General features: G+C 39.1%; 1 protein-coding gene across 4 annotated transcripts in view; it reads right to left on the bottom strand.

Moving 5' to 3' along the window:
* The window catches only part of TOX (thymocyte selection associated high mobility group box), a 228,668-nt gene that overhangs the window by 16,225 nt on the left and 198,315 nt on the right, over positions 1-14,128 (bottom strand). For all 4 annotated transcript variants that reach the window (XM_009563281.2, XM_054060531.1, XM_054060532.1 and 1 more), the window contains one exon: positions 10,958-11,038. In XM_009563281.2, coding sequence (XP_009561576.1) covers positions 10,958-11,038 — 81 coding nt within the window. The remainder of the gene's footprint in view (positions 1-10,957; positions 11,039-14,128) is intronic.

Raw genomic sequence — 14,128 nt, 5'->3', positions numbered from 1 at the left:
TGTAACAGCAGTACCATTAGCAAAAAAATCTTGTTTTCTCCAATAAACTAAGGGAAATTAAATGAATATCATAAAATGAATGCAAATCTCTGCCTCTATGGATCTGCCTGGCTCTGCTTGCATGTGGATGTACACGTGTGCAATATATATTATATGCATGTTTGCAGGATTTAGATAAAGACACAACCTCCCCCAGATAGTAAATTATAAAACCCCAGAGTAGGTGCCAAAACTGCTAGTTTTTCTGTACTAGTTTTAAAACACTAAAGTAATGTTCATGGCGACATGAGAAATATTTTCCTTTTCCCAGTTGTACATGTAGGACACTCTCATGAATGTGGGGGCAAAGACTGGCAGGTTTGCCAAAATTTCAAAGATTCACAAGAAGGTCTGTTAATTAGCAGCATGGCTGGGATTCTTTAGTGTCCCTAGCTCTTCACACATTACAGGAGGTGTACACTGTGTCCCTTCTTTAGAAACTCGAAATTTTACTGAGTGCATTGACCCCCCATGGAGACACCTTTCTGTGACGTAGCTGGAAGGCACTATTTGGTCCAAGAAGAGATAATTGCTCCTGAAGTGTCTAAGGGTAGATCAGTTAAACAATTCCTCCTGTTGAGGAGGTATCAAAAAGTCTTTGCAGTGCTATTTGTGACATACTGATACATACTAATATTTCATTTTGTGACTACAAAGGTGATGCCGTGTGCCTCTTTAACAAAGATACAGCTAACCAATTTAATTACTAGGTAATTGTGAGTTCACACATACACAGAGAATGCATGGCCTATACTGATAAAATTACAGAGATATCAGATACTTAGTATCATGTAATACTTGAAATACCAAATTATATTAACAGGAATTGTTCAGTCTTGGGCCAGAGATGGATAAAACTTGCTTTACCTCTGAGAAGAGTGTCTGCAAAATGATCAAAAAGGACCGTTACAGCTATCTCAAGCTATCAATCAGCTTTCTGTATGTTTCCACTACCTCCTGATCCAATGAAAAACACAACACTTCAGTTTCAAACAAAGTATTTTGCTGTTACTTAGAACGCTTTAAATTATATGTGATGTGAAGCTAAATTGCTCAATATCAGTGTAAAACACATCAATATTATCAGTTACTGGGACTCCTGATAAATGAACCCATTAAATGCTATTATCCAGCATACTACACTTTCAGTTTTTCCAAGGCTGGGCCAGAAATCTAGAATTTGTAAGAACTGCTCAAGATAATGGAATAGGTGATGTCAAATATTTTTGCTTTGTTATGTTGCTTTACTATCAGATATGCCAACAAGTGTATATGATGCATAGGTCACGTTACTATTTTGGACACAATTACTGCTTTCACAGATTTGAATGAGCATTGCACTTGTCCAGTACAGCATTAGACAGTCTTAGACAAAGAATTTTATTATGGATAATACTAGGAATTAAGAAAGAAAGGATTTGATAGGCCAATCTATGCTTCATGTGCACAGTCATGTTCCCTAACTTCGCAGTCTGGAATGCAGTCAATTTGCTCTTGCATTATCCAAGGAGAAGATTACAGAAATAATTTAACACAGCCCCCCCAAAACACACTTTAATTAATTAATCTGCCCAAAGACAACAAAGACAATTTACATCTCTCTTTTTTGGCATGAAGTTACGGTATACAATTAATTGAGTGGAGAAGAAAATTACAGATCTGTACACACAGGCTATCACACATTGAAGCCTAGTTTCTCCTGCATGTGATAAGGTCTTCTACTATACATGCAATGAGAGAATCTTTTACGATTATTGTCAAAACTATGGTATTGTAGACCCACCACTAGGGGGTGACAGAATATTATATGTAGTTAACGGTAGGCATTGGTATTTTACACATACGCTATCAAATGTAGTCCAGGACCACATCTACACATTTGATGTTGTCTCAAAGAAGCAATAGCTGCTCTACTTACTGAGAAAAAGGTGGGGTTTTTTTTCTTATTCTATTGGTTTCACCAAAACAGTTAATGATCAAAGCCTTTCAGCTGGAACAATACAATTTCAGTCATTTGCAGACCAGCCATTATCAAAATACTTCTTTATTAACAACAGCAATGAAGCTCTCCTTTATAGTAAAATATTCAGTGGATACATTCAGAACATTCAGTAAATCTTCTTGGTACTACTGGATGCCTGTATGTCCTTTAAATACATGCTCAGAGACATCCTCAAGGGCAAAGCCATGAGTTTAATACATAAACTTTCTATGAAGTTTTACAGTGGGTAAAAAGAACGTATTTCAACCTTAAAAGATTTTTTTTCCATAGCCAAAGTGGTGTAACATCCTTTTATTTTAAATGAGAAACAGGTGCTTCTCTTTAAATGAGAAAAAGAGGCTTGGCATCTCAACTACATGTGTACTATGTGAGTATTTCAAAGCCTAGATAAGAGTTTAACTTGATTCAGGTTTTAAATGAGTATGTGTCAACAGCCTACATAGTTGCCATAATGTACCTTTTCATAAAGGTTCCACCTACATATCTAGTAACTGTTGTCTATCCTTAAGCCATGCTGAGGAATTCAATGATTTTTGGGCTCTGTGATTAGAATTAAGGTTACATTCAGCTAACAGCAGTGATTATGTCAGCTGATATCAGGAAGATCCAGGTTGTGCAGGCTGTGATCAAATTTAGGCAGGCCTGACTCAGCTTTAAATGAGTTCTCTTCAGTATTGGGACACTAAAAGTAGATAGAAGGAAATTGGCTGAATATTTATGCAGCTCCTACAAAGCTTACCTAAGCTGAAGTTTGCATCTGCTATCTTTGCTGTCTCTTTTGTTGAAGGAACATCTTGAATTGTTTATTCCTCTCTCAGCTTTTCTGTGTCCACATAATTCTGTCTGTTTTTAAAGTTTTTGACATTTTAGGTCACTTCCAACCCAAGCCTGTCCTTGAGAAGGATCCCTTCTTCTAGCCTACATGGGCTCAGCAATTTTAACAACAGCCCCGTGAAGATATTTATGAGAGAATGACTTTCTCCAGCAGTGCTTTCTCTTTCCTGCTTAGCTCTCTAACTCCTTTAGAGATTCCTTTGACTTAACTCTGCTCACTTTGGTGGAGAATTCTTATGCATATTTGCAGTACAGCTGCCCTCCTACCTAAATCACAAGAGGCTCTTAGCAAATGACGTTTTGTATTTCATTAATTCCAGTCACCTATTGCAATAACAACATCTGGGACTCTAGAGAGTTCAGAAAGCTTTTTGACACATTCTTGATGTTTCAGTACAAAGGAATAAGCCTGGGTTGTCATCTATAATTAGCTGAGGTGGCTCACAAGAACATCTTAAAATCTAAATATACTTTTTGTCACCATCTACAGGGGATTGTCATAGATTCATTCAGGGTATGTAAGTAAAAGTGGATGTTTTATGAATGTAACCTGGGTACATGTGATAAAGGATATGCAACTTTAATTTGATACAAGTGTTTTAATTCCCCAAATGGAAGCACTAGGCTAATAGTGAAATCAAATTTTATTAACTCACTTCAAACTTCAAAACCAAACACATTTCCTCTCCTCAAATCAAAAATCTTGCTCCTCTAAAGCTCAAGACATTTATGCCATTTTTGGCAAGAATTATGTGAGAGCATCTCTCAGCTTTTGCACTGCTGAGTGTAAAGCTTCACGTGATTTAACCTCAAATCAAATTCATGGCATTAACTTAAATATAATGTGCTCTACATTTTCAGCTGCAGTAGATAGCTGATTTCCTTGCTAGACAAGAAGATGGTTGGATTTGTGCTATTATCAGATTATATATATGTTCCCTTACCAGACACTTGAATACATTACATACTTGCACATACATAATTTTATCTATGATTTCTCCAGAATTTCTAACTATATCACAATACATCCAGAAAGAAGGAAAGACCCAGATATCACAGAAGCACGAAGTACCTGCTGTAAAAGACTTACATTACAGCTTTTCCCAGCTAGGGATTTTAATGTTTAATGGGGAAAAGTAATAGCTCTAAACACATGTAAACATTCTTGGTTTTTTGTTTTTGTTTTAAGGAAAATATTGCCAAATCCCTTGTAGCACTTTAATAGCTACAAAAAAATAATATCATGCATCAAACATACCCATATTTATTTATTTTTTCTATGATGCTTCTAGTAAGAACAGCCTGAACTGTTTTATGAAATTCCAAAACATCTGCATGGACTGAGGCCAGATACAGGAATCTGTTGTCTCAAAAAGCAGAGATCAGGTGCCTTTCTGCCAGCACTGACCAGAAGACACAACAATTCAGTCGTCTGCTCTGCCAAAAGATATTCAGAATTTATTTCCAAAAGAAACATCCTAAACTCCAGCAGCTGCTTATTTCAGGGAGCATAAGGTAGGATACGGTGCTCCCCTACATCTGAAGCTTGGCCACAATGCAGAAAAGAATGCACAAATCATGGAGAGAACATACCTGCACATCTGCATTTACTCAGGAGTGGGGAGATGCGTGTTCTGTGAAAGCTTTTTTTTTTGCCTTTTTATACATTAGGTAAGTGCTTTCACCACACGCACATATGAGACAGGAAACACAGAGCTTACTATTTGAGTCTGTTTTTTTGGGGGGGTTTTGTTTGTTTGTTTGTTTTATTTTTCTTCACATGGTCTCCATTTTGCTTTCTACTAGAAGCTGAAACTTTATGTGTATTCACTGCAGTCTCAAAAGACTATAATTCTTTAGGCTAGACAATTATATTACATTACAGTCAATGCTGCACATGTAACACAGATATTTTGGGGGCATGGAAACTCTCCGGTTACAAATTGCTGTGCTAATAGCATTAAGGCAATGTCAGTCTTACTAGATAGGACCTTTATTTTTTTTATGAAATATAATTGCAAGGTGGTGGGCTTGGAAAATTCTTTCTGCCCATATCGAGAAGAAATTCTAAATGTCCAAAGGATTTGCATTGGCCTCAAAGCTGAGAAACATTGTATGTACTTCTCCAATTTCAAGTAAGGACACCACTTTGCCTTAGATACAACATCAGAGTTTTGAATACCTTTGCATATGTTGAATTTGAATAATATTCTCCTTGCTGAGAGGTTATAGCTTCAGCCATAGCTGCTAAAATATGTCTACATGAAACCTAAAGTTGAGCGAAATCTTCCATGTACTATTCAAACAGTTAAAATAGTACTGCTGTAACTAACGTACATATATATATAAAATTTATATACACATATATATTTTTCATGTTAAAAACATAATATGCATATGTTGTTATATAAATATACATAAATCTACACATGTAACATATGAAAGTATTTAACGTTTACCCATATAGGTCTATATTAAATATATATATTTGAAAGGTGCAGCAAAAACCTTAATGTCAGCCAGAAAAAAAGGCTGGTTAAGCTAGAAAAAGTGCTTGTTTTATGAAAAAGTAAAATTGCAATTCACAGCATTTTATGTGATGCTGTACAAATTACCAGATACCAGAGACTGCATTTCTGGACCTGAATAGTACTAAAAGTTGCAACTAAGGGCAAATATAAAGATGCTTGTTTACAATGCAAAGGCTTAGTCAGTACTATAAGCAATATGGCAATCTCCATAGCAGAATATATAATGCTTTGTAATGTGATTTTTGCTTTACATATCAATTCCTACACACATGAACAAACTCAAGAACAACCCCATTAATTTCAAACATTATAAAAAAGGAGAAAATAGAGGAAATAAACTGAAAAATTAAATGGGGATTAATGCATGACTGGCATATTTACACAATCATATGTTCTCTTTATTAATGGGGTGGTAGCCCTATTTTATAAAGACACCAGTAAAACATTAAGAAGGATAGTAGAGATGGGCTGGCAATCCTATTGCTGGTGTCACTTCCACTCTTTTCAGTTATGATTTTGTCAAATAACAATGTCTGAAAATATTCATATTAGATATCTATACAGAGTGCAGTATAATGTCTAAAACACACAATGTGAGCAAATCATTAATATTAAAGCATTTTTGGAAAAGGTATGTTTATTTTGGCATGTCTTAACTTTTGAGAATGTGATCTTGGATTCTTAATAATATTCTCTAGAATTACTTTTTATGGGTGATAATATAACACATTGACATAAAACACCAGATGGACTCTGAACAATCTAATAATGTATTACATATATATTCCTTCATGCTTTACATGGTTGTCTAAAGAACTCTTCTGGTGCCACATAAGTATTTAATAATGATAATTTAAAATATATAATATTACATCTGGATATTTTCCTTCCTTATGTCCACCAACGGGACAGAAAACCAACCCCCTCCTTGCCGACACCTCCTCAGGTGTCTCTCTACAACAGATTTGAGGCTCTTGACGTAGAGGATGGACCAGAAGAAAACGTGGGGGATGATGCACCTACATCAGAGCAAGGGCAGAGACCGCAATGGCACACACGCTGTATTACCACAGTTGCCACAAGGATGGAAAGGAGAATCATAGTTGTAGGAGACTCTCTACTGAGGGGGACCGAGGATACCATATGGCAAGCAGACCCCAGTCACAGAGAAGTCTGCTGCCTTCCAGGAGCCCAGGTAAGGGATATTGCTAGGAAACTTCCCAACCTGGTGAGGCCATCAGATTACTATCCATTACTGCTGCTCCATGTGAGAGGTGACTAAGCCACAGTACGTAGCCCAAGGGGAATTAAAAGAGATTTTAGGGCCTTGGAATGGCTAGTGAGGGAATCTGGGGACCGAGTGTTTTTTTTCCTTCCTCCTTCCAGTTACGGGTGGTGACATTGTACAGGTCAGATGGGACCAGTCTATTAATACATGGCTCCATGGCTGGTGTCACTGCAACAACTTTGGTTTTTTCGACAATGGGATAGGCTATACAGCACCAAGACTACAGGTATCGGATGGGAGCCACCTTTCTCAGAGGGGAAGGAGGGTCTTTGCCCAGGAGCTTGCAGGGCTTGTAGAGTGGGCTTTAAACTAGATGTGAAGGGGTAGGGGGTCATATCAGGCTAGCCTATGACAAGTGGTGGGAGGACAGACAATGGTTGGAGGAATAGGGTGCTGGTATGGGTCCAGGGGCATGCTGGGGATGCCATGGCACGGCTCAAGTCCTGTGGAGATGAGTAGGAGGCTCTTGAGGTAGTAAGTATCAGGGAGGCAACTTCTATGAAACACCTAATAGGTAATAAGGGGCCCACTAAGAAGGCAACATGTCCAGCAGCCCAGCTGAAGTGCCTCTATACAAACACACAAAGCTTGGGCAACAAACGAGGAGCTGGAAGCTACTGTGCTACTAGAAAGCTATGATCTACTTGCCATCACTGAAACTTGGTGGGACGAATCCAGTGACTGGAGTGTGGCTAGCAATGGCTACAGGCTTTTCAGAAGGGACAGACCGGGAAGGAGGGATTGAGGTGTTGCCCTCTATGTCAGGAAGGGGATAGAATGTGAAGAGCTATAATTGAAGAGTAGCCAGGAACAGGTTGAAAGCTTGTGGGTCAGGATAAAAGACCGAGGAACCAACAGGAACCTTGTGGTTGGTGTTTACTACAAGCCATCTGATCAAGAAGAGCCAGCTGATGAAGCCTTCTTCCTCCAGCTACAGGAAGCTTCATGCTCACAAGCTCTCATCCTACTCAGGGACTTCAACCAAACTGACATAAGCTGGAGAAGTAGCACAGCAGGCTGTAGGCAATCCAGGAGACGCCTGGAGTGCATTGAGGATAATTTCTTAATCCAGCTAATAGAGACCCCCACCCGAGGGGATGCAATACTGGATGTAATGGTCACTAATACAAGTGAACTCTTCAGTGACATTAGGATTGGAGGCAGCCTGGGCTGCAGTGATCATGCACTGATGGAGTTCAAGGTCCTTAGTGATAGGGGGCAAGTGAGGAGTGTAGTCAGGACCCTAAATTTCAGGAAAGCAAAATTCCAGCTCTTCAAGGAGTTACTCAGTAGGACACCCTGGGACACGGTCCTTGGACACAAGAGAGCAGAACAGAGCTGACAAATATTTAAGAATGCTTTCCATGAGGCACAAGAGTGCTCAGTCTCCATATGTAGGAAATTAGGCAGGGAAGGGAAGAGATCAGCATGGCTGAGTTGAGACTTGCTGCTCAAATTCAAGAACAATATATATTTGAAAAGGCATGACAATCAGCAGAAGTCCCTGGTGATTGGAAGAAGGATAACATTGTGCCCATTTTTAAAAAGGGTAGAGAAGACATCCCCGGGAATTACCAACCTGTCAGCCTCACCTCTGTGCCTGGGAAGATTGTGGAAAAGATCCTCCTAAAAGACATGCTAAAGCACATGGAGGATGAGGAGGTGACTAAAGGCAGCCAGCATGGCTTCACCAGGGGCAAATCCTGTACGACCAACTTAGTGGCTTTCTATGATAGGGTAACCACAGCAGTGGACATGGGTAAACCGACAGATGTGATCTATCTAGACTTCTGTAAAGCCTTTGATACGGTCCCCCAAAACATCCTTCTCTGTAAATTGGAGAGATATGGATTTGATGGGTGGACGGTACAGTGGATAAGAAATTTGTTGGATGGTCATATTCAGAAAGTAGTGGTCAATGGCTCAAAGCCCAGATGGAAATCCGTTACGAGTAGTGTCCCTCAGGGGCCTGTACTGGGACCAGTGCTGTTTAATATCTTCATCAATGATATAGACAGCGAGATTGAGTGCACCCTCAGCAAGTTTGCGGATGACACCAAGCTGAGTGGTGCAGTTACCATACTGGAAGGACGGGATGTCATCCAGAGGTACGTGGACAGACTGGAGAAGTGGGCCTGTGTGGACCTCATGAGGTTCAACAAGGCCAAGTGTAAGGTCCTGCACCTGGATCGGGGCAAGCCCTGATTTCAGTACACGATGGGGGATGATGTGGTTGAGAGCTGCCCTGCAGAGAAGAACTTGGGGATGCTGGTCGATGAGAAGCTCGACATGAGCCGGCAATGTGCGCTCGCAGCCCAGAAGGCCAACTGTATCCTGGGCTGCATCAAAAGAAGCATGGCCAGCAGGTTGAGGGAGGTGATTCTGCCCCTCTATTCCTCTCTTGTGACACCCTAGTTCTGGAATTCTCAATATAAGAAGGTCATGGAACTGTTGGAATGGGTCCAGAGGAGGGCTACAAAGATGATCTGAGGCTGAGAGGGTTGAGGTTGTTCAGCCTGGAGAAGTTTCTGAGGAGATCTTATAGCAACCTTCCAGTACCTGAAGGGGGCCTACAAGAAAGCTCAGGTGACTGTTTAAAAAGGCTTGTAGTGGTAGGACTAGGCTCAATGGGCACAAACTGGAGAGGGGCAGATTTAGGCTTGACGTAAGGAAGAATTCCTTCACCATGAGAGTGGTGAGGCTCTGGCACAGGTTGCCCAGGGAAGTTGTGCCCCATCCCTGGAGGTGTTCAAGTCAGGGTTGGATGGGGCCTTGGGCAGCCTGATCTAGTGGGAGGTGTCCTTGCACATGGTGTGGGGATTGGAACTAGGTGATCTTTAAAGTCCTTTCCAACTCAAAAGATTTTGTGATTCTGTGATTCCAAACTGTACTCGCTTTAGTTATATGCCAGCTCTGTTGGATTCATTGTATTCATGACAGTAAGCAATTGGTGCATAGCTTCATTAAGTTTATATTTTGATACTTTTCACAGTAAAGGAAAACATTACATTATGGACAGAATTTAAATAATTGCTTAAAAGTTAAGAAAATGCTCCAGTGCTTTTCTGACTAACAACAAATTTAAATATATGCACTTCATGCACTGAACTTAACAACAATCTTTCACTTTTTTCCTAAAAGCAAACCCCAGAAAATGCCATAATACACTTATCTTTCAAAAAAAACCAAACTGAAATAAAAATCTCACTTTTTTATATGCGCCATTTCAAAAATAAGCTATATATAGCATGTTATGTAAACAGTCTATGATGTGCTGAATAACGTAATCCAAGTTATTTTCACAAGTGAAAAGCTGGCTTCATGCATTGCTCCAAAACCTATTGGAATATTTTGAGCTTTGGTCTTTTATCAATAAGCAGGTTATTTAAAAAAAGTTGTTTGTGAGCACATGGTATGCTTTCTGAAGGCAATGAGTATTTCTAGAACCAAACAGCCCTAAGACAGAAATTAAAGGTATCTTGTAAATCACCTCAACTAAGTGCATTAGTATTTATAGTGGTAGCTATAAAATTAAAATGCATGACGCAACTCCCCAAAATGAATGAGATAACACTCATATTTCAGACTTAAATTCAGAACAAATACTGACCAAACACTAAGATAATGTAGAAATGTACACAGAAGGCCCTTGTATGGCTAATTGTATAGGCGTCCCCTGAAAATGTGTACAAATAGATACAATATTTGGGATATACTGGTGTGTTCCACTCTAAGAGCCTTACAGTGACCTTTGTTGTGCTCACATGTATCGCTTGCTGGATGTAAAATCAAAATTCACATTTTCTGATGATAATTTGCTATGTCAGCTGAGCTTGACTTTTTCTGTACAGTGACTGCAAGATAAAAACCAATACTTTAAAAAAAAAAATAAGTACCTGAAATAAAACCAGGTATTTTCTGTATTACATTTTTTTTTTTCCTTTATAGGCAGAATGATGATTGCCTGGCATGGCATGTTTGTTATATTGAAGTCTTTTTACCAATGTCTCTTTCATGTGATGAACTGTGATTATACGCAGAGCCTAGACAAGTGCTGTCTTTATGGCCAGAAAGGAAAAAATATCTTTTCATGGAGAGATGATTTTGTTTACTGAGCATTTGCACCCTAAACCTAAGTTTAAGGAGATAACAAACCAGGCTATTTGCACTAAATATTATGGTGCTCAGCACCATATAAGCACTGAAAATGGTTTGCAATATGACACCATATTTATATGTGTACGTATATACATTATGTGTTACCTTGGATACAAGGCTTGCTCTGTAGGCAGCTAACTGCTTCAGATATTCCTTCTTGGCAGCTTCAGTTTTCTTTTTGTATACCTAAAAACAAAGAGTGTCACATTGGTAAATTAATCTGGTTTTGTTTTTACATACCACCAGTGCGTCTCATGCATCTTCATAAAGTCTTTCTAAGTAAACAGCCTTTCCTCCTCATATTGCCTAAAGAGTAAAATAATAAACATCAAATATTTTAAAGAAAATATTGGTGCAACTGTGAAACACCCTTTAACTGCCCAGCAGTGCTAAAAAAACAATATCCCTCATAGCATATTAAGTTTAATTGTTCAATTTGAAGTTCAGAGTGTAATTGCAAATGGGAACTTTAGGGACAGGGGAAGGCAGATGTGGGCCTCTCCACTGGCTTCCACTTTTGAGATGAGTTAAAACCCCTTGGGGAAGACGAGAACGTGCGGGATGACATTTGAGCTAAATGAAGGAGAAGATGACAGCACCACATAGATAAGCCAAGAGGCTTTTTCTCCCCTGGATAAACTATTGAGGCAGTCAAAGAAGCTTCATGAAGCTGCTAAGGATAATAAATGTTAGTCATTATTCCAGTCTTTATCCCATATCAGTCTAATTAACTTCTCAGGACCATGGATCTATTTCCGTACATTTCTCTCAAGTCACCAAATTATTTTAAATGCAGCATGTGCACAATCTCATAATAAATTAAAGAGCCTGCAGAAACACTTGAATTTTGCCCAAATTTTAAGAGAAAAGATTATCTTCAGGGTTAGGAAGGACCTCATAGCACTACAGTAACATGATGCTAGAAAAGCATAGGTAGATATTTAAAGCTGAAAGTTTTCAAGATGAAAACCAGTTCCCGGCTCATGAAGCCTAGACAATGACTTGCTGTTAGCCATGTCAGTGACAGATAAGGGAACAAGTCACCATTTCTCTTTAAGTATTATCTTGAGCTTCTCCCTACTTCAAGTTTTTTTCTGAAAGGGTAGGTTTAGGAGTCATGCAAGCATCTTAGCTTCATGTAACTAAGCAGGATTGACTTCTAGATCTCCATGTTGCAGGGAAAAGCTTAAAAAACATCTAAATGGAAGATTAAAAAGTAAGGGAGACAAGTGAAAGGAAAGAAAATTTACTTCTTTATTGCTGTTATATTTCACAAATTTTAAGTCACATATCAGAGGTTGGCTAATTCATGTGTTCGTGGATGTTCAGGATTCACAATATTACACAAAACGGAACTGAAGCTTTGAGTGTCTGCTGTGCACTTCTTCAGCCAAGTGCACAACCGAGACACCTGAGGAAAGCCTCCATGAAAAGAGTAAGGAGTAGCCACCTTCCCTCTTCCACTCCACCCTGCCTAGCTGTCTGGGATATCGATTAAAAGGTAAAAGATAGGCAAACTATTTGTACAATTTGGGGGTATTCTGAATCCCACAACTGAAAACCACACATCTCCTCCCCAGAAGGATAAATTTAAACTGACCTCTTTTGATCTTCCAGTGCTCTTACTAGAACCAGCAGTCCCACAATGGAGAGGACACACAGAGGACAATACAGTTACAGACATAAGAGTGGTGGCAAGCTGGAAGGATCCAATGCATCGCCATTTTTATAAAGAATGTGCTTGTGAAACTTTTTTTTATTACAGTGAGGCTTTGCTTTCAAAGACAAAACAGATACAGACTGACAAAACTCAGAGGCTGCCTAAAAGGATTAAAGCTTTTACTTCCCAGGGAAGCAAAAGATCATGATTGAAACAGAGAAGTCTTCAGCCTCTAAAACTGTAAATATGAAGACAGAGAGGAAAAAAGATTGTTTTTAACCGTGCAACTGTATCTGTGCACCCTTGTAATTTCTCCAGATTAAGATAAATACATAGTGTTGGCTGATCTACTGTTTTGTGAAAAAAAAAAAGCTAGCAATTTGCTTTTTAAGTTTTAATCACTTGTGATTATCAGGGAAATGTACTGCTTGTTTTGAAAATGAATAAAAAATTAGTCAACAATCTTTTCCTAGCTGCTAAAATGAATTTAGCTTGACCTACAGAACAAAGACTAAGTTATATCACTTTGTACATTGCAATGCCTCTGCATCATTCTGATAGCTAGTTTAAAAAACCGAGTTGAACAAAGAATTTTACAGAGAATAATGGTCTTCAAAAGATCATGCATCTACTGTTTCCACATTGGGTTTTATTTTGCATTATACAAATACAAAAGATATATACTCCTGCTGTGCTCTCACAGTCACAGCATATTGAAAGAGTCCTCTGGGACCTGACTTTTCCCTGAAATAGTCATACCGCACAAGGTTAACTCAATAATATGAAGCTAATAACAATTCTGTAAATCTCCATCTAAAACATCAGTACTTCATAGAACATCATCATACAGCTGTTATTTAATTATCTCCTACCTATATATCTACCATGTTCAGGGTACACATTGCCTTGCCCTCTTTTCTTGGTTCTTCTGGTAAGCCAATAATAATCACATGAACAATAATGTCTTCCATGGTAATATAAATATTAACCATATAATAGAAAGCCATTATAGTGGAAAAAGTCCTTACTGGATGGGGAAAGGGTTTTTACGACCCTAGACTGCTTTTATGTTTTGCATAGGCCAGAAAAGTCCCCATAGGCTGTCTTGACTGGAGAGTCATCATCTCATCCCACTTTGCCCTTGCAAGGACATTGGCATGTCCTCTGAGGACAACAGCTGGAGCTTTCACTGTTTGTGGTTCTTTTGAAGATGCCTACGCCTTAGGTCGACATACAAGCGCCTTCATGATCCTCATGCTAGTTCTGGAAATTCTGATTTTCCCTGGCTTATACTAAAAATTAGGGTAAGCCCTCCCTATGCGGGAAGTTGTTAATTTTCATGAGTAACAACAAGGTCTGGCTGTCAGTATTTTTCTCTGTAGGCAAATGAATGTGGGCCTGGTGGTGGGTACCAGTTCACTGACATTGTGCTAGACTGGACTTGTACTGGGGGCTTATGAAGTCAGGGCAAGCGTGGAGCATTCTCCGCATTGGTAGCAGTGCCTGAAACAGGTATGAGCAAGTCGAGCAAGTCAGCTGCCCCCCTCCCAATCTCTTTTTTTTTGCAGCTGTGAGAATTTTTAGCCCTCAGGCTTAAATAGTTTTGTGTAGTAGTA

Source organism: Cuculus canorus, chromosome 2, assembly GCF_017976375.1.
Source record: "Cuculus canorus isolate bCucCan1 chromosome 2, bCucCan1.pri, whole genome shotgun sequence".
Taxonomy (NCBI): domain Eukaryota; kingdom Metazoa; phylum Chordata; class Aves; order Cuculiformes; family Cuculidae; genus Cuculus; species Cuculus canorus.
The sequence above is the reverse complement of the archived record's forward strand: the minus strand, read 5'-3'. Positions and strand labels throughout refer to the sequence as shown.